The 21,387-nt window shown below is 35.4% G+C and overlaps 1 protein-coding gene across 1 annotated transcript in view; it reads left to right on the plus strand.

Moving 5' to 3' along the window:
• Positions 1-21,387, plus strand: part of LOC128234500 (protein Abitram-like) — a 36,391-nt gene extending 15,004 nt beyond the window's left edge. The window contains exons 3-5 of the mRNA XM_052948761.1: positions 3,496-3,622; positions 15,835-15,981; positions 16,338-21,387. Of these exons, the coding sequence (XP_052804721.1) occupies positions 3,496-3,622; positions 15,835-15,981; positions 16,338-16,451 (388 nt within the window). The 3' untranslated portion in view covers positions 16,452-21,387. The remainder of the gene's footprint in view (positions 1-3,495; positions 3,623-15,834; positions 15,982-16,337) is intronic.

Here is a 21,387-nt window from a genome sequence, read left to right on the forward strand (position 1 = left end):
ATTTCCCACATTCAGCGCAGTGGTATAATTTTTCGCCAGTATGGCCGTCCATATGAGCCTTTAGGTCTATTTCTCCTCCATTAAAATCCCACATATGTCGCACGTATAACGTGTCGTGCCATCTTCTCCTCGCCAATGCCTGTTCAGGTACGCATTTGTGGTGACCTCCTGCATGCATTTCGGGCACAGAAACTGCTTATTGGATCCATGTGTGGTGCCCCTGTATAAATACATGTATGCCTTTAAAAGTATGCAATTAAAATACTTGTAATTGCAATATTTTGGTAACCTTTAAAGCTTGTGATTGGTACATTATTGCTTAATTAATGAATAATATAGAATAAAACAAGAATAATATAAGCATTTTTTAATACTAGAATACACTTACATATGGCGCGTCAAGCTCTCCGTGGCGTATAACTGTTTCTAACAGCATGTAAATGCGTAAAAATAACACCGTCATGGCGGCGCTCATGCAATTTCAGCCCCATGTCGTTTTCAACGCATTCCCACAAACGTGGCAAACAAATGACATCACTGAAACAGACACTGTCATTCATTAATTAAGCGCCAGTTGATTTACTTCGCAAAATATATTACACAAATTGTAGTTTGTTAAAAGGATATCATCTGTAAAAGCATGTTCATAAAAAATACGTCTCGTGCAAACAAACGCTTATTAAAATCTTAAAAGATGGCTTATCTAGCTAAGTAAAACGACATAAAGCGTTTCACTTTCCCTTATGCATATGACCGTAAGCATTATGATCATAATAATAATTAAATATAAATTCAAAAATCTTACAGCAATAGTTATGGATATAAAAAGAATAAAATGTTTTAAAAGCTTTCGACATATACGATAACTCATTATTATTATTATTATTATTATATAAGATGCCTACGTGCGTTTGTCATTTTATGTAGACTACGTACGTTTGCCTTATGAAAATGCCAACGTGCGTTTGCCAAGTTTAAATACTTCAGAAAATGCAATTGTTTGTACAAATTGCATCGCACAAATATTCATAAAACAAATAAAAGCCATTATTGAACAACTAAAAGTCAAAACAATTGAAAAAATATGGCAATTTATCTAAATATGTGACATTTTAACACTACCTACGTGCGTTTGCATTCATGGACACAATTTGTATCAAAGTGTTCTCGGAAACTATGCAGACATGAATGGTGACCAATACACCGATCGAAAGACAAAACAATGCATTCTTTTTTGCGCTATGTCATTTGAACGAACTCTCGCGTATAACAAAAATATCGATAAGAAACTTACCTTGATTGACGATCAATCGAGCCAAAGTACTACTGGCGTTTGCATTTGTGGTCTCGTGACTTTTTTTGCTCATCCCCTGTGTTTAGTCAAAATAGAAAATTTATTATTTGTAGCACCTCTTAATGACAAATAAAGTTTTGAAGTGTTCCCTGTCCGTCACAGTTTTGTTTATCTTGTCCATGGATGTTATGCCATGTATGTCCACTTTCGCTACCGGAAGTCGGGCAAACCGCATCTCTGTATCCGCCCGACTGCCGACAGTTCGAAACGGAACTTTGTTGGTAACTGCTGGACATCTGAGCGGCTTTGAATCCATTTCCTCTCAAATGCCAGTTGTATCATACAAATGCCAGTTGTATCGTACAAATGCCAGTTGTATCGTACACATGCCAGCTGTATCATATATTTAATGCCAGCTGTATCATACAAATGCCAGTTGTATCGTCAAATGCCAGTTGTCAGTTGATTATTAGAATTGAATTATTTGTGTCAATTTGATTTAACTGGCATTATTTGATTACACAAATACAGATATAAAACAAACACATACAAGGTTTAATAGACAACCATATAGCACATACTTCGATCACTTTGATGATGGCATCGTACATGTACTTCTCATTGTATTTGAATACAATTGAATTTTTATTCTTATTGGAAGTAAAAAATCTTCATCTTTTGAACATAAACATTATCTCATGAACTTGAGCAATAAATTTTTCTTTATTTAAAAACATAAAGGACTATAATTATAACCAATTATCCACCAAATTATAACAGATGCTTATTTAGCGACATGCGGCAAACCGTCATGAAATTTTCACATTTCAGCTCAATCTGCGGTTGGACATTTAAAAGTACACAATGTGTGAAATTCAACCACAGGGCCTGAAATATTACTTTGATATAGCAAAATATTGAAATAGAAAAACAGACATAAGCGGACTTGTTTTATATAGAAACAGAAGGAATAAATTCGCAACCATAAAATCAAGATATCAGAGATTGACATAGCGAGTTTAGACTGTACTTTCAATCATGTCTTTGAACATTGTACGTGAGGGTAATAGTTGTGAATATACATTCAATTGAGTAGCAAATTCAAAAATGTTTCCTGTTCACCATATTGAAACGATATTCAGAGTGCATGTTACAACCAGCCAAGGTCAAGGTCACACTTAAGAGGTCAAAGGTCATATGACTATATTTAAGGTCCTCTCCATATCTCTTAAACCGCTTAAAAGATTTTGAAATTACTTACCACAAATGTTCACCATATTGAGAGGATATTCAGAGCTCTGTTCAAGGTCACACTTATAGAGGTCAAAGGTTGTATGACTATATTTTGTGTCCACTCCATTTCTCTTGAACCACTTAAAGGGTTTTGAAAAACAATGGCATTTATTGCTCTTCCTGTCGCCGTTTTAATCCTCCCATGGCCATAATGTTTCCATTCATTTCAAGTAACTGCAATATATTTATGGCTGTAGAAATGTCAATGCTAACAAATTCGCTTTGTCCACTCTTTTACTGGAGAATTTCTTATAGACTATTAACCAAACTTGGTAACAATGTTATTCGCATTCTGTCCTGACTGGGTTTTATCAATAGCCATATCACAGTCTTGATCCCAGAGTTATGGTCCTTGAATTTATTATATTTAACGAAAATCATTTTGTTCGCTCTCTCCCAATTGTTATCCAGTCTATACTGGGTATTAATGTCTAAGGGCATAGTATATCGACTTAGTTCCACTATCTGCCATAAAACAATATTTGTGCTGGAGTAATGGCCAAAATGACCAAATAAACTTCCCCTCCCTCTTATTGAAGTCATTTCTATCCATTCCTTAACAAATGGGAACCTTCAACCACCTTACATTATGTATGCCCAGAGTTATTGCCTTTGTTACTTTTTCTTGTTCGGAGCATAACTTCAAAACTACTGATGGGGTTGAAATAAAACTTCGTATATAGATAGATGGCAATGAAAGAATGCAGTGTGCAAGCACCATTATCCTTAATGTATATTAAGGTAACACACCCCTAATGAAAACCTCCACTTGAAACTCTTCTACTTTAATGCTTTAGCTAATGTTGTTAAGCGTATTCGTCACTCCTGTGACAGCTCTAGTAATATGTACAATAGCCAGAATAAAAAATTAATGTCTTCTAAGAGGGCTTTGATGATTGTTTCTGCAGGATCTGTGTGGTGACTCTGGCGGAGTGGCACCCTGTTGTGGCGGAGAAGAAGGAAGTGGTCAGTGTAGACTACCAGTTTGACCATGTCAACAGGCTCTGCAACAGGGTGACTGGAAAAGGAAAGAAGGTAACCTACTCAAAAAATAGAACCAATTTGTTGATATATTTTCTTTACCAACTATCTCTGCACCTTTCCAATTGGCCATGTCTCATATTTCTGTAACGGTTCATATGCTTCAAAAAGAGAAAGTTATGTGATTTAATAAACAGACCACGAAAATGCATACTGGTTTCTGGATTCAAGTTTTGTTGTGCATACACCTATATTAAAGGGACAAAAAACTGATATATTGCTACCTAAGCCGTGTGTTTCTTCAGTAACATTAGGTCAGTTATCCAGGTGCCATATTATAAACTTCATAATTTGATGAAATCAAATACATTTTATGTATTGGAAGCCGAGGAGTTAATTTTATTCTCTTCATATTATTAAATTAAATTAAAATAGTCAATTTGAAGGTGGCCTTAAAGGTTAAGGTACGGTTAAAATGTCAAAACATGTTATTATTTTTAGCTCACCAGAGTACGAAGTGCTCAAGGTGAGCTATTGTGTTCAGTCTTTGTCCGTCATCTGTACATCCGTCCGTCCGTCAACAATTGCCTAAAAAACATCTCCTCTGAAACTACCACTCCAAATTCAGTGAAACTACAGGATGACCCTCTACAAAAATAGTACAAGGGGTCACGATTGATCAACAACAACAACAACATCATCAAAATGCAGACCTTCCAGCGTTCCTCCTTTTTCGTACTTTTCCAACTTTTTCCTACGTTTTTAACAGCTTCCTTTTTTTTCCTACTTTTTTCTAAAAAACTCCTACTATTCCTACTTTTTTGAAAATAAAGTCCGCAAAAAAATATTAAAGTTTGATCTTTGTGCTAGTTTTATTTGCAGTTTCTGTTGTTGAAAGGTGTGGCAACATGTTCCACTTTGACGTGCATCATCTTTTCACCCACACAGTTCAGCAGCAGAAACGGACCCAGCATCATTCACTTAAATATTCAATGTGGCATATAGAATGGTATGATTTTGCATTAAAAACATCTCCTCTAGGTAAGTTAAGGTGGAACGCAACTATGATTTTTTTTTCGAGTAACTGTCTGAAAATTGGTATACAAATAGAAGAGCATATGCCCAGTTAGGGACTGTTTTTACTTTTACAATATTCGGAACAGTTTTGAATCTACGAGTTTTCAAAATATGCCACTGACGTCAATTTTGAGACGTCTGTCATATTTTTGTGTTCCAGCCACAATAACCCATATTTTCATCAATTCTTCGTTTACCGCTATGAAATTTCAACGTCAAGTATGTCTTGTGAAAACGTTCACGCTCATATATTTTTCTTTCTCTTGTTGAACGTCATTATTTCTAAATTTGTCTATAACATCATTTTATACCTCACCGACTTCGTTTTTGCGCAGTATCAAATAATCTAACCCCTATACCTGTTTCTTTTTCAATACGTAGTGTATTTAAACGTTTAGCATGACGTTAATCGAATTGCCTTTGTTTATTAAATGGAAAGATTAGAAATCTTAGAGTGTCTGATAAGTTTTATGTTAGGGATATTTGTTATTGTTGTTGTACAAAATATCTAATTCCACACAAGACGGGGGCTGAATAACCAGCTTTATAAATCAATGACTTAAATCTGGCGACTATTTTAATGAGAGGCTTTCTTAATTATTAAGCAATCTCATTTGCCGAATTATAATATTTTAATAATACACGTCAATAATCATTCCAGTCACTATGCTGTGAGCTGTGACTATGCTGATTAGTGTTTTGTTTTTTATATTATACATCTACAGTAATAACACAATAAATGGTTCTACTACTTTTTTAGTTACCAATTTCTTTAATAAGTATCAGTAGAGATCTGCAGTTATAAGGCTCTAAACTAAGCCCCCCTCCCTCCCCCTTAAACTTATCCAATATTTCTTCTGCATGTCACTATCGGAGAAAAATGTAATAGTATACAGATCTATAAAATACCCGACTATAGAGTTCAGTGTTTTGAATCTAAGTTTGATGTAGTCAATCGGTTATCGTTGAATAAAAACATATACAATTAATAAATTCCACTAATATTGGTAACCATATTATTGACTTATTATTGAGTTTGGTAGTGAATATAACTCTTGAACATTTTCAACGAGGGTCATTTGTTACGCAACGGTTTGGGGAGGGGTGGGGGATGGTCAGTCCTTGACGTTAAAAAATGATCGGTCATTCTTTGAACAGAAAAAAAATGACTCATGTGGTCAATACATAACGGGGTCAATCGGTGTTAATTCAAAACACACTAAAATTTTAAAGTGAAACTCTTATTCAAATCAATATTCAACATGTATAAAAAACATTTATTTTGACTGATAAACCCTTACTTCTTACTAAATAATAAACTCATTCAAAATATTATACACTGATTACAAGATTGTTACTGTTTATTTAATAGTAGAATTCACCAAAAAAAATGCGTGCGTGCGAGGGTGCGAACGCGTGTGTATATATGCATGCGTGTGCACGCGTGCTTGAGTGTGGGATGGTGTGTGGGGTGCGTTTTTACGCGTGCGTATGTGACTTGTATGTGTACGTTTTGTGCGTGTGTTTGTATGTAAGCTATAACAACCCTTAACAAAATGAGCTTATAGTAACTATTTAAAGATGCACACTTACTCTCCCATCTCAACTCAACTCAATATCTGAATTGTCCCCATGGCTGGACATATTCATAATATATCCAAACATTGATAGACATAGAACATAAATAATATTATATACAATAATATTACAGTTTAAAATTATAGCATATTGTTGTCAAAATATTTATATAGGTAGGATATGGCTATATATAAGTATAAATAAAAAGCTTACAATCTACATGCAAATAAGATAAGTATATTAGACTTCCATGATAGTAAGGTCGTATGTGATCTGACGCTTGGATGCAGAAATCTTGTCGAAAACAAAGGTTCTTATGAGAAAAAACGAGTTGATTTGAAAGAAATGAGCATAAAACATGGTATTTTTACATTATGAGATTAGAGTAGACCACAGTAAATATTTAAGCATTCACCAATAATTTTATGTTTTTGTGCATTCTGTTATTAAACACGCGGGTAAAATCTTGTAACCAGTAATTAATATTTTCCATAAATGTATAATTGAGTAAGAAGTTAAAGTTTTATTAGACAAAATTGATCTTGTTATACATGTTTATGCATGGATTTTGGATAAGCATGTCACTTTAACCAAAGTTCATTTATAATCAGTGCTTTAATTATTTAATAATGTTAACTATTCGGAATTCAACAGATGGAAACAATGTTGAATTATCAATTTTACTAAAATTAACAACAACTGTTATATGTTATTGATCAGTTGTTTGTTCAAACCTAAGCTCTTATAAGCGTAAATAATAGTTCGATTTACGTCATGCTAAACGTTTTATAACAATACGTAATGAAAAAGAACAGGTATAGAGGTTAGATTATTTGATACTGCGCAAAAACGAACTCGGTGAGGTACCCTTTTTTTGATATCAGGCGATTTGTAATCAAACATTGAATACATGTATTCAAAAAAATCAAAAATTAAACGAGCAGTTTTTTCAAGAATTAATGAAAGGCGCACTTTTTTCAGTGAAACACGACGCCGTTTTTCCTGCGAAAAATGACGTTAAAGGCGAATTTTAAATAAATAACGTAAAACAAGAGAACAAAAAATATATGTGCGTGAACGTTTTCACAAGACACACTTGAGGTTTAAATTTCTTAGCGGTAAACGAAGAATTGGTGAAACTATCGGTTATTGTAGCTGGAACGTAAAAATATGAGAGACGTCTCGAAATTGACATCAGTGGTATATTTTGAGGAGTCATAGTTTCAAAACTGTTCCGAATATTGAAAATGTAAAAACAGTCCCCAATTGGGAATATGCTCTTCTATTCGTATACCAATTTTCAGACAGTAACTCGAAAAAAAAAATCATAGTCGTGTTCCACCTTAATAGCTATTAATAATTACATATTTAACCAAAAATATTCCTACTTTTCCTACTTTTTTGTAAAAAATATTCCTACTATTTCCTTCTTTTCTGTCAGGAAACCTCCTACTTTTTTCCTACTTTTTTGTTAGTGGCTGCTGGAAGGCCTGAAAATGGCCAACTTCCTCTTTTGCTTTAAAGAAAACATCTCCTCTAAAACTACCAGTCCAAATTGAATGAAACTTTGCAGGAAGCTTCCTTGGGTAACCTTCTACAAAAATATAACAAGGCATTGAGATTGATAAACAACAACAACAACAAAATGGCAGACTTACTGTTTTGCTTAAAAAAAAATCTCTGAAACTTCCAGGCCAAATTCAATGAAACTTTACAGGTAGCTTCCTTGCATGACCCTTTACAAATATAGAACAAGACATCGTCATCAGTAAAGATATTTTTAAATTGCAACATTTTTATTAATGCTTTATCACAGAGTTGTGGCCCTTTGCTTAGGTGAGCGTTTTAGAGCCATCATGGTTTTATATTGGCTTTTGAAGTCTTATGCAATGGTAATGTGTATGTTGTATGTGCGTCTGTAAACAATTGATTGTGAACATGATACAGTTTCAGTTTTGATTGTATCTCGATGAAACTTACAGTACAGTAGTTAGATATCCATCAGAGCTTGGTTTCTTTTGAAAACCAGCCAGAACCGCCCATGCATGACTAGATTATGGCCGTTGGAGCTATTAAAAATTGCTATTTTTTGCCAAGTCTAGGATTAAAGAGAGACTATAAGTATCCTCCATGCCCAAGAGTGTAAGATAGGTTCATCCCGACCCGAGGGTTGGGCTTGTAGGCCCTCATTTAAGTCTAGGATTAAAGAGAGACTATAAGTTTCTTCCATGGCGGAGAGTGTAAGATAGGTTCATCCCGACACGAGCATAGGGTGTTTTGCGGAAATGAGGTTTACTGAGTTTTCGCAAAACACCCTGCGCGAGGGTTTGGATGAACCTATCATGCACGAGTGGCTATGGTAGATGTTTCTTCTCCCATCTCAGTTAAACAGAATTAAGTAAAAATGTATTTTTTGCTGGAACTCTTTTGTGCATAGTGAAAATAAATGTGTATGGATATGTGATAATTTGTGGGTGTCATGGATATGTGCGCTGCGATTCAGATTATGTTAATAGTTAAATCGATCTTTAAATAGTTCTTAGGAAATGTACTTGAAAACATTTTTATGGTGTCATTTGAAGCGAGAAATAATTAATAAGCATTCTAAATATTGCCACAAGACAAGGTTTCTATGATGTTACAGGCGACTGTCTCCAACAAGGGAGGTAATTACAATGTGATGACCATTAAAAAGGAGTTCCATACGGGTAATTGTTTTATGTTTGCCTGTGGGCAAGATAATTTTTTTTAGCATGGTTAAAATTTTGGATCTACTTATCTGAAGTGGGAGAAAACTTACTTTTTGGTTGTGCAGTTGGTTTTATGTTGTACTCTCCCTTGCCCTTGTAGGAAGTGATCAAAGTTACAGTTGAAAGGGGTTGGTTGATTTTTAGATCTATTGCCCAAAGGCCTTTTATAGCTCTATTGGCCAAAGACCAGAAGTGCCTGTGGTTTGTGTATCGATCTGAACACAATTGCTTGTGAATGATTGTTCAAATTATGCCCCTGGGGTCATTACTGGCCACGCCCCAGGGTTCACAGGTTTGGTATACTTAAATTGGTAAATGTTTGAAAATCTTTTTGTCTGAAACCGCTAGACAGACCCTTGCTATTTTGAATAAGGCATCATTTAGTGGTCCACCCCATGATTGTTCAAATTATACCCCTGTGGTCAAAACTGGCCCTGCCTGGGGGTCACAAGTTTCCTAGAGACTTATATATGAAAAACTTTCAAAATCTTCTTGTTTTAAACCAAAAGGCTCATACCTTTGATATTTGTTGTGGAGCATCATATGATGACCCTCTACCAAAACAGTTGAAATTATGCCCCTGGGGCCAAAGCTGGCCCCACCCCTATTGACTATTTTTTTTTTTTTTAAAGCTACAGCAATGAAATTTGGACCATGTGTACAGTTTTGCAAACAAGCATCAATCTTGTCCTCGGATGACCTTGACTGACCTTTTGACTTACTTATTTTTGAAGCTACAGCAATGAAATTTGCACCATGTGTACAGTTTTGCAAACGAGCATCAATGTTGTCTTCAGATGACCTTGACTGTGACATTTTGACCTACTTATAATTGATGCTTCAGCAATGAAATTTGGACCATGTGTTCTGTTTTGTAATCAAATATTTATTTTGTACTTTGATGAACTTGGTTGTGACCTCTTGACCTACTTTCTTTTTTTTGAAGCTACAGCAATAAAATTTGGACCATGTGTACAGTTTTGCAAGTGAGTATCAATGTTGTCCTAGGATGACCATGACTGCGACCTTTTGACCTACTTTCTTAATTTTGAAGCTACAGCAGTGAAATTTTGACCATGAATACAGTTTTAAGGTTATTTATTTTTTCCTCTGATGACCTTCACTTGGCACATATCAAAATAGTTCATGCAACTAATCTATTGACAACATTTTCTGTCCTCAGATGTTGAACGGGCAAAGTTTTCAGCTAACCAGTAGAGCATATGCCCTCATGGGCCTCTTGTTTATTTAATTTAACTTAAGCTCAGTGTAACTTTATGTTGCAAATAGTTTGATATGTTGCAAAGATTAGAAGTACATGCAAATTTTACGTAACATTTGTCAAGGTTATGCTGTGCCCGAGTTGTTCGAAATATACTGGCAGAATTTTTGCAAGTATCACGGATGTAGAGAATGCAGATCTTATTACAGGATGCATAATGCCTTGAATTACATGCAGTAACTTGTTTACTGATACTGTGCTTGTAGTGCAAAAGGTACAAGGGTCATTCAAAAATACATAGACTTTCCTGATAACTAATTAAGTTTTAGAGGTCTTCTCATAATATTTGGTAAACTATAAACTAAGGTATTCTTTTAGAGAAATAACAAGATAAAAGAAGACCTAGTGCATGGCATTTATTTGTGAAATGAAAATATAAGCATAATAGGTTTAAGCTTTTATAACTGAAGTAAGTGATATATAAATAGAAATTTCATAATGTTTTAGGTTGAAAAGTGCTCTAAACTTGTTTAAACTTGTTTAATGTTAAAGTTTGAAGTTGTCGTATACATTTCCTGCTTTGTTTACATCAGGAATTTAAAAACATGAAATAAGTTATCTCAGAATATGCTATTAAGAAGAAATGGAACTTCATGATGAATGTAGCTTTGCCATTGTTTTATTGTTGTGATGTCTGATACTCTGTAGTCCAAATCTTTTTAAGAATATAGTAAATAGCCATATTGATTTGGAGGCTGATGAATGATGATTATTCTAATTTCAAAACTGAATGGTCTTTTTTCACACATGATAACAACATTTTTGACGCCGCTTGGTTGCACCGTCTAATATGCTGTACCTTGCCTATTTTTAATTAAAAGTTATTACACCAAGCAAAATCAATGTACAATTTTGCACTTGCACATTTAGAGAAATCATTTTGACAAAGGTATAAATATATATATTTCCTTTAATAATTTCTTTTATGTTCAGTGTCTACATATTTTTGAATGACCCTCGTTTTTCATTGTGAATAGAAAACAATCCCTGAATGAAATGCTGATGATAACCACATTGCTCAATTTGAAACCAGAACATTACAACTAATAGGCAACAGAAATTTATTATCAATTCCTATTGTTTAATAATGTAAAGAAAACCAGATCTCCTACTTACCTGTTTCCAAATCTAATGATGATGAACATCTGGCTGTAGATGGTTTTTGATAAAATCTCTTTGGTGCATGATTCAGGAGTGTTCTGGTTAAAGTCCAACAATGAAATTTATATTTCTCAATTATTGTAATCTCAACTTGTCAATGACCAGATATTTGTGTAATAGGAATAGGTTTGCACTTTTCTGTTAATGTCTTTTATTTTTTTAAGGCCACACCAAATTAATGTTTAGTTCCTCGGATTTTTGCCAAAAAAAATTGGAGTGATCGTCAGAGCGAGGGAATAAAAAATAAAAATAAAATTTTGTCAGTTTTCATAAAAACCAAAGCAAGCGAAGAGCGAAAAATATATTTTTCCTTATATTCAATATTAATAAGAAAGATTGTTCAAAATAATTGCCCTTAAACCCATTTTAATGCCATCATGAACTGAACCTCTAATGGACATTGGGAAAATGTCGGAATACATACTATTTATTCATCCGTGTTTAGTACAAACATTATATGGATAAATCTAATTTCTTATATAATTAAAATGTACTTTAATATGACGATCATTCATAATAATAAATAACCCTGCTTTTAGTAAAAAGTTTGAAACGACTTATATAAATCTACCTGAATCAGTTTAACATCATATGCAACTGTATTTAGACATCACTTAGGATTGATTTTGGATTTGTAAGAAATGATCAATTACACAGGCATCATCAAACATCAGACTCCTTATAACATAGATTAAATTTTGTTTTTATTATCACAGGAAATGCAATGACATGTGCTTATTAAAACAAAAAGAACAAGGGTATTTTTCAGAGTACTTTTTTTGGTTATTTAGATGTTTTTATGCACCAGCCAATTGTATATCCCCCCACCAGTCTGGAATAGCACGGGCTTTGACTCCCGGTCTCTCAAAACCCAGGTAAAATAACCGACCTGCAGGGACACACTGCTGGTAAAATCCCTGCCAAATGGCCCCACAACCCCGAATACCTATGTGAGGCCCATTCCGGACTATTTTCAATATGAGGACAAAACCACATTCACTAGGCACTGCGGGGCCACGTGAAAGGTAAAAACACAGCCCATTGCCTCTGCTGTCCCCAGTATACCCCTGGAACAAGGGCGAGGGGTGGGCAGGGCAGTGGTTACAATTGACAAGTGCATTACAATCTCGGATTATGCTGCAAATAAAAACAAAATATAAGGTGATAAACTTAGGCTTACCTATGTTGAGGTATATCCAGACCAGTGTTTATATCGCTATTTGTGAAAAGATATTTGTTCAAAACTGTTGTTTTGTCAGAATTTGATCAAAAATGAGCTTGATACATCAATTTGGACCAAACAATGCCTCATGTTCCAGTTAAGTCGACCTGCCATCTTCAGCATCGTCGTAACGAGGTAAAATGTTGGTCCCTTGTATTATGACTCTGACAAGAACAGGTATCCCCTGTCACCCAACATGTGATTAGTTTGCTGCTTACCACTCTGACAAGGAACAGGTATCCCCTGTCACCCAACAGGTGATTGGTTCACTGTTCATCACTCTGACAAGGAACAGGTATCCCCTGTCACCCAACAGGTGATTGGTTCGCTGTTCATCACTCTGACAAGAACAGGTATCCCCTGTCACTCAACAGGTGATTGGTTCACTGCTCATCACTCTGACAAGGAACAGGTATTCCATGTCACCAAACAGGTGATTGGTTCACTGCTTACCACTCTGACAAGAAACAGGTATTCCATGTCACCCAACAGGTGATTGGTTCGCTGTTCATCACTCTGACAAGAACAGGTATCCCCTGTCACCCAACAGGTGATTGGTTCGCTGTTCATCACTCTGACAAGAACAGGTATCCCCTGTCACCCAACAGGTGATTGGTTCACTGTTCATCACTCTGACAAGAAACAGGTATTCCCTGTCACCCAACAGGTGATTGGTTTGCTGCTCATCACTCTGACAAGAAACAGGTATCCCCTGTCACCCAACAAGTGATTGGTCTGCTGCTTACCACACTGACAAGAAACAGGTGTCCTCTGTCACCCAACATGTGATTGGTTAGCTGCTTACCACACTGACAAGAAACAGGTGTCCTCTGTCACCCAACATGTGATTGGTTTGCTGCTTACCACTCTTACAAGAAACAGGTATCCCCTGTCACCCAACAGGTGATTGGTTAGCTGCTTACCACACTGACAAGAAACAGGTGTCCTCTGTCAACTAACAGGTGATTGGTTCGCTGCTTATACAACTCTTACAAGAAACCGGTATCCCCTGTCACCCAACAGGTGATTGGTCTGCTGCTTACCACTCTGACAAGAAACAGGTGTCAACTTTTCACCTAACAGGTTGTGGGTTCCAGGTATACAGGCTTTCACCTTTCACAAAAGAGACTGGGTTCACTTCTCACCATTGTGACCATTTATACATAGTCCATTTTTCACAAAACAGGTTGTGGGTTCCAGGTATAGCGGCTTTCACCTTTCAAAAAAGAGAGTGGGTTTGCTCCTCACCACTGTGACCAGGTATACAGGTGTCCACCTTTCACAAAAAGAGGTTGTGGGTTCGCTCCACAACACAGTGACCAGGTTTACAGGCATCCACTTTTCACGAAAGAGGTTGTGGGTGAGCTGAACACCACTGTGACCAGGTATACAGGCCTCCACCTTTCACAAAACAGGCCATGGGTTCGCTCTACACCACTGTGACCATCTTTCTCAAAACAGGTTGTGGGTTCGCTCCACAACACTGTGACCAGGTTTACAGGCATCCACCTTTCACGAAAGAGGTTGTGGTTCGCTCTACACCACTGTGACCAGGTATACAGGCGTCCACCTTTCACAAAACAGGCTATGGGTTTGCTCCACACCACTGTGAAACAGGCTATGGGTTTGCTCCACACCACTGTGACCAGGTATACAGGCGTCCACCTTTCACAAAACAGGCTATGGGTTCACTCCACACCACTGTGACCAGGTATACAGGCATCCACCTTTCACAGAACAGGCTATGGGTTTGCTCCACACCACTGTGACCAGGTATACAGACGTCCACCTTTCACAGAACAGGCTATGGGTTCGATCTACACCACTGTGACCAGGTATACAGGCCTCCACCTTTCACAGAACAGGCTATGGGTTCGCTCCACACCACTGTGACCAGATATACAGGCGTCCACCTTTCACAAAACAGGCTATGGGTTCGCTCTACACCACTGTGACCAGGTATACAGGCCTCCACCTTTCACAAAAGAGGTTATGGGTTCGCTCCACACCACTGTGACCAGATATTCAGGAGTCCACCTTCCACAAAACAGGTTGTGGGTTCGCTCCACACCACTGTGACCAGGTATACAGGCGTCCACCTTTCACAAACAGGTTGTGGGTTCCAGTTATACAGAAGTCCACCTTTCACAAAACAGGTTGTGAGTTCGCTCCACACCACTGTGACCAGCAGATCTCTCATGGCTTCTCTAATGGACATCAGTACTGGTTTTTACCTTGCAAGCGCAATCATGAATGATTCTATGAGCTTTCAGCCTCTTAGTATTAAGTTTTATATAAGATAGGAACGTTAACCATGTGACCATTTGTTACCAAATAGCTTCCCTTTATAAGAAAAAGGTGTTCATTTAAAAACTGTTTATTAAAAAACATGAATGGACAATTAAATTTTGATATATTGTTAATTAGTTATACATGTTTGACTCATGCACATTCCAAGAACCATGACTCTGTGGCCCACTATTCCCATGTTGCTTAACTCTTGACATAAAGACTACTCAAGAAATGATTTATTTTCATCAGTATTTGAAACAATGTTTGATGGAAGTAAATGAAACCTGAATTGTGTTTGTTCTTGAAGAATCAATTTTATGAGACCATATTTTACCAATTGAGCCCCCTTGATTTTTTTTTGAAAAGGAAGTGAATACAAATTGAAATATTAAGTAATGGTTAAAACGTAACTGCTTTTACTCACTAATTGCTTCCTTAGACAAATCATGCTGTACATTTGATGAACATTAGTCATGGAATAGAATGGGAATCAGAAATTATGTTTTTGTATCAATTTGTAGATTCATAACTGTGAATAAAGGTCTCAAATTTATATTCCTTGATATGTATTGTGTTTCTGAACAAAATATATATTGACATTATTTTTGCTGGGTGAACATTTAATTTAAATTTATTTGAGCCATTATTTTTTAAGTAAAACAGAACAGACATTTATTTCAATTATTTACATACATTTTTATGACAATCCCCATAATTACATAATTATCTCAAGACTAGAACAGCATCTTTACTGCAAGTCCAATAGTCAATATGCCTTAACTAACGTGACTTTAAACACGCCCCCCCCCCCCCCCCCCCCCCCGTCAAATATTTGCAATGATTAATGGCTTTGAAAAATGAATTTGAAAATGTGCAGATCTATATAGCTTTTATTGACATGTAGGGAGCTCAAAATCTTCATGCAGATTCAGCACTGTGTCGAGTGAAATGCTCCGATGGATCGCAATACCAGGTGCCATGCGGACTCAAATGTCAACTTCTGGAAACAAATGGTACACTAAAGAACACACCGTCTGTTTTGACTGAAAAGGTAATGTAACATAGCGGTGCTTCTGTTTAAACGCTTTTTTTTATTCTTTTTCGGACTTTTTAATATAAATCTTTTTCTCATATTAGGAGCAATTATTTTTCTGTTTTCTTTATCTGGTAAATTTTTCAAATACACTTAATCAAAAGAATATTATTTAAAACTTATTTTTTGTGTTAAGAGAAGAATTTTGCGTTTTTGTTAGTGTGATACTGTATTTCATATATGTGTATAAGTGTATTGTTTCTTATACTGTAAGAGTAAGATGCAGCAGTAGTGTGACACAGTTGTTTCTGAAATTTTAAATTCGTATTTACAGTATATAATAAAACTTATTATTCTTATCCTCTTTCTTAAAGCCGAATACAGATGGTTACTTGGCTGTTGTTTTACCCAAACTTAAGGATTTTAAAGAAGAAATGTGTAAATTACTTGCGAAGGACAGCATAGAACCTGCAGTAATGAATACATGAATGTCATGGTAGTAGTGCATTTAAAGGTGGTGACTGCTAGAGATGACAATTGATTCAAGCAAGGACCAAGGAGCAGTTTTGTGTCAAACATTATCACTGTGGTGATAGAAAAGTCATATAAAATTAGCATTTGGAAAAAATATCCATTTCTCTCATGAATGAATTTTAGACCAATCCAACCCTTTGTAAATTTTCATGATTTTACTGGTATTCAGTATACTTCTATTTGTCTGTAAGTCTTTAGTTTCACTTTTGTTCTCACCTAATTTTAACCCCTTGTATTAAACAATCACCTGTATTCAGTTGTTTCTGCCCATTTTTAGCTCGACTATTCGAAGAATAAGGAGAGCTATACTACTCACCCAAGCGTCAGCGTCGGCGTCACCCCTTGGTTATGGTTTTGCGTGCAAGCACACATAGGTAAATATCTCAGCAACTACTTGAGGTATTGCATTGAGACTTTATACAATGGTACTTAACCATCCAACTTACTTAATTAACCAAGTTAGATAACTCTAGTTTGCATTTAATGCCAATAATAGGCCTTTATTATTTGACTTAGAAATTTTGGTTAAGGTTTTGTGTGCAAGCACACATTGGTTAATATCTCAGCAACTACTTGAGGTATTGCATTGAGTCTCGATACAATGGTACTCAACCATCCAACCTACTTAATTAACCAAGTTAGATAACTCTAGTTTGCATTTAATGCAAATAATTGCCCTTTATTATTAGACTTAGAAATTCTGGTTAAGGTTTTGCGTGTAAGCACACATAGGTTAATATCTCAGCAACTACTTGAGGTATTGCATTGAGACTTTATACAATGGTACTCAACCATCCAACCTACTAAATCAATCAAGTTAGATAACTCTAGTTTACATTTAATGCAAAATAATTGCGCTTTATTATTAGACTTTAAAATTCTGGTTAAGGTTTTGCATGTAACCACTTTTAAGTCAATACCTCAGCAAATACATCATGTATTGCATTGAAACTTTACACACAGGGTCCCAACCATTTAACCTTCTTATTTAATCAAGTAAGATAACTCTATCTTTCATATTATATAATTTTTGCCCCTTTATTATGCGACTTAGAAATTCTGGTTAAGGTCTTGCATGTTAGCACGCATAGGATAATATCTTAGCAACTACTTGATGTATTGCATTGAGACTTTATACAATGGTATTCAACCACCCAACCTTCTTGAATAACCAAGTTAGTTAACTGTATTTTGCAAATAATGGCCCTTTATTATTACACTTAAAAATCTGGTTAAAATTTTGCATGTAACCACATTTATGTTAATATCTCAGCACATCATGTATTGCATTGAAATCTAATCTATCAGTGATCCATGCATGTTTCGCCAAAACGTTTCAATCCTTACACTGAAATGTGGCAGAATAGTCAAGCGCGCTGTCTCTGTGACAGCTCTTGTTATGTAGCGTAACTCCATGTAAAAAGATATGTGTACAGTTACCCTCTTTTAAAAAGGTTTATGCAACTTATATTCTGTTTGAAATGTGATAAACATATTCTTGTTGGATCGTTTTACAGTAAAGGATGATTTGTCATTGTTTTTTGGTTAAATTGTTCTTAGGTCCATTCAGCGTTATTACGAACAATTCTCAATTCAAATACAATGCTATATGAGTTTCTTTACTACTAGACTGAGTATTGAATGTTGTTTTAATGATAAATCTTTCACACTATACAGTATAATATTTAGAAGTAAGCATCATTAAATATTTGCATCTTATCTGCATTAAATTATTTAGCCTGCTAACATCTTATTTGACAATTACTAGTTTTATGAGATATTTTATAGATAGTAAACCAATCATTTAATATTTTTGCGTTTTCAGATATTAAATACACGGCTACAATCTTGTTATCAGTTATTAATATTTTCTAGAAATGCATTATTTAGTAAGTTCACAATTGTTCAGGACCATCATCCAATGAGGTTACATAACTCCATATTATCCTAAATACAAGTTATGGCCCCTGATTGACTTAGGTTAAAGTTTTAGGGCAGGTTAAAGTTTTAGGGCAAGTTGGAATTTTCACTTAAAACTCCAATACCATTCATTCAATTGACTATTACTTCACACAGATGTTCAGAGCCATCACATAATGAGGTTAGATAACTCCATATTATTTGTTTTACAAATTATGGCCCCTGATTGTCTATGGAACTTAGGTTAAAGTTTTGGGGCAGGTTGGGATATTGTTTAATAACTTCTATACCCTGCATTCAATTGACTTAATACTTCACACAATTGTTCAGGACCATCATCCAATGAGGTTACATAACTCCATATTATCCTAAATACAAGTTATGGCCCCTGATTGACTTAGGTTAAAGTTTTAGGGCAGGTTAAAGTTTTAGGGCAAGTTGGAATTTTCACTTAAAACTCCAATACCATTCATTCAATTGACTTAATACTTCACACAGATGTTCAAAGCCATCACATAATGAGGTTAGATAACTCCATATTATCTTTTATACAAATTATGGCCCCTGATTGACTATGGAACTTACGTTAAAGTTTTAGGGCAGGTTGGGATATTGTTTAATAACTTTTATACCCTTCATTCAATTGACTTAATACTTCACACAATTGTTCAGAACCATCACCCAATGAGGTTACATAACTCCATATCCTTAATACAAGTTATGGCCCCTGATTGACTTAGGTTAAAGTTTTAGCCAAGTAAAACTTCTATACCGTTCATTAAATGCGTCTAATAAAATTCAAAATTATTTACGACCATCTTACAACAAGAAACATAACTCCGTTTTAAGCCTAAATACAAATTATGGCCCTTGATTTTTTTTAATTTCCTTTGAAAGGCATATTTGTATATTCTTAACCACATTTTCATAATGGGAAATCAAGTTATTTGAATGACTTGCATCATTGTTTGGGCGGGCTGGTGGGAGGGCAGCATCAATATCACCTTATGTATCGAATAATTTTAGTTAGGTTTGACATAGAGAGACCAAACTTGGTATTATTACATCTTTATTGTATTCTAAGTCAAAGCAGTGGTCGAGCACACTGTCTTACGACGGCTCTTGTTATTAAATCATAGTCTCCATAAGTATATCATTGCGGCGATGGCTCGTTATATGCTCCCTGGCATAAAGTTGCTGCTTTGTCTGTCAGGCTGGCGGGCTCTCCATCCGGGCCAACGTTCATCCAACTGTCCATCTGTCACACCCTTGTCAGGAAAATCACTTGAAAACTACTGATGGAATTGAAATTAAACTTGGTATCAAGAACCATAATCCTATCATGCATTTTTATTAATATTTCTCCCCTTGACCTTTTTTTTTTCATTGTTGGTGCTAGTCCATGCCATATCTTTGAAAATACTAAAGCTATTGAAATGAAACTGAGATAGATGGTAATGAGAGGATGTGCAGAGCAACCGTAGTCCTGCGCTGAATATTCTTTTTAGTTATCTCCTCTTTACCTGATTATCTTGGAAAATGGGTTCTTGTCTGTGCCATATCTTGGAAAATAAACTGAACATGAGATAAATGGAAGTAAGAGGAGGGGCAGTACTTAAGAATCATAATCTTATCCTTCCTATTTTTAGTCATCTCCCCTTAACCTGCTATTTTACCATAATGGGTGCTTGTCCAGACAATATCATGAAATGTAATTTAGGGATTGAAAGGAAACTTGGTATATAAATAGATGGCAATGACAGTAAACTGTAGTATCAAAGAATAATAATCATACCCTATATATTTATTTAGTGATCTCCCCTTAACCTGATAATTTTCCATAACCGGTGCTTGTTTGCACCATATCTTGGAATGTTTTAAAGGGATTCAAATGAAACTTGGTATATAGATAGATGGCAATGACATTATAAAATGTTTGAAGATCCATATTCAGGCTGTCATGCAACATTCCTCTTAAAAGGATATTTTGGAATTTCAATTGCGGCATTTTTATTTCATGTCTTAAATTTTACTTTAAAATTTAATTTTCAAACCTGCCCATATATTTCCATAATATGGATTTTTCTAACTTGTGTATAGTAGGGCTACAACCATTTTCCTTCTTTCAGCACATTTCATTACAATTTCTGCCTTTCTATAGAAAATAGGCCTATGGGGAGTATCTATCGCTTTCAGCGATACTGTTGTAGCTGAAGCTTTACATTTTAGTTGTTGAAATCTTTCTAAAACATCATTGTTGCTTCAGCCACTAATTTCCACAAAACTGTATTGGTTTCACAGTTTTATTAAAATAGGCAAGGAAAGCTGATAAGCAGAGATATTATTCACCTGTGGTGTAAGGTTGGGTCGGGTGTTGTCCAGTATGTTGTCAGATCAATTACATAAGAAGCGTTTGTCCAATCATCACCAAATTTGGTCAGAATGTATATTGGCATAATATCTCAGACAAGTTTGATTTATTTATAGAAATGACCTTAAATCTATCTTGTCTCTGATCAATTACCCCTGATCAACCCTTTGTGCATTCATCACCAAATTTGGCCAGAACGTGTATGGCAATAAAATCTTGGTCATGATCATGAACCAGCCATATCACTGAAGTCATTCAAAAGAAATAACCCTTAAATTATAGAAATTATTTAATATTAATATTGTCCAAGCAATAACTTTAGAAGCCTTTGTCCAATTATTGTTGCCAGGATGTGTATAATATCAAGGACAAGTTTGGTAACAAACCATATCACCTCAATCACTCCAGAATTATGAGCTGGAAAAAAGCTGTACTTAAAGAGCCCATTTTATATTGGGTAACGTTCAACCAGTTATGCCCACACCTGGTTTGCTAAATGTAGAACCGGCGTATTTTGCGACATTTGACCTTTTGTTATTTTTTTTCTTTATCTTTTTACTTAACCATTTCTATCAACTAGAGTAATAAATGTAAATAAC

This window comes from Mya arenaria, chromosome 1 (genome assembly GCF_026914265.1).
Source record: "Mya arenaria isolate MELC-2E11 chromosome 1, ASM2691426v1".
Classification (NCBI taxonomy): Eukaryota; Metazoa; Mollusca; class Bivalvia; order Myida; family Myidae; genus Mya; species Mya arenaria.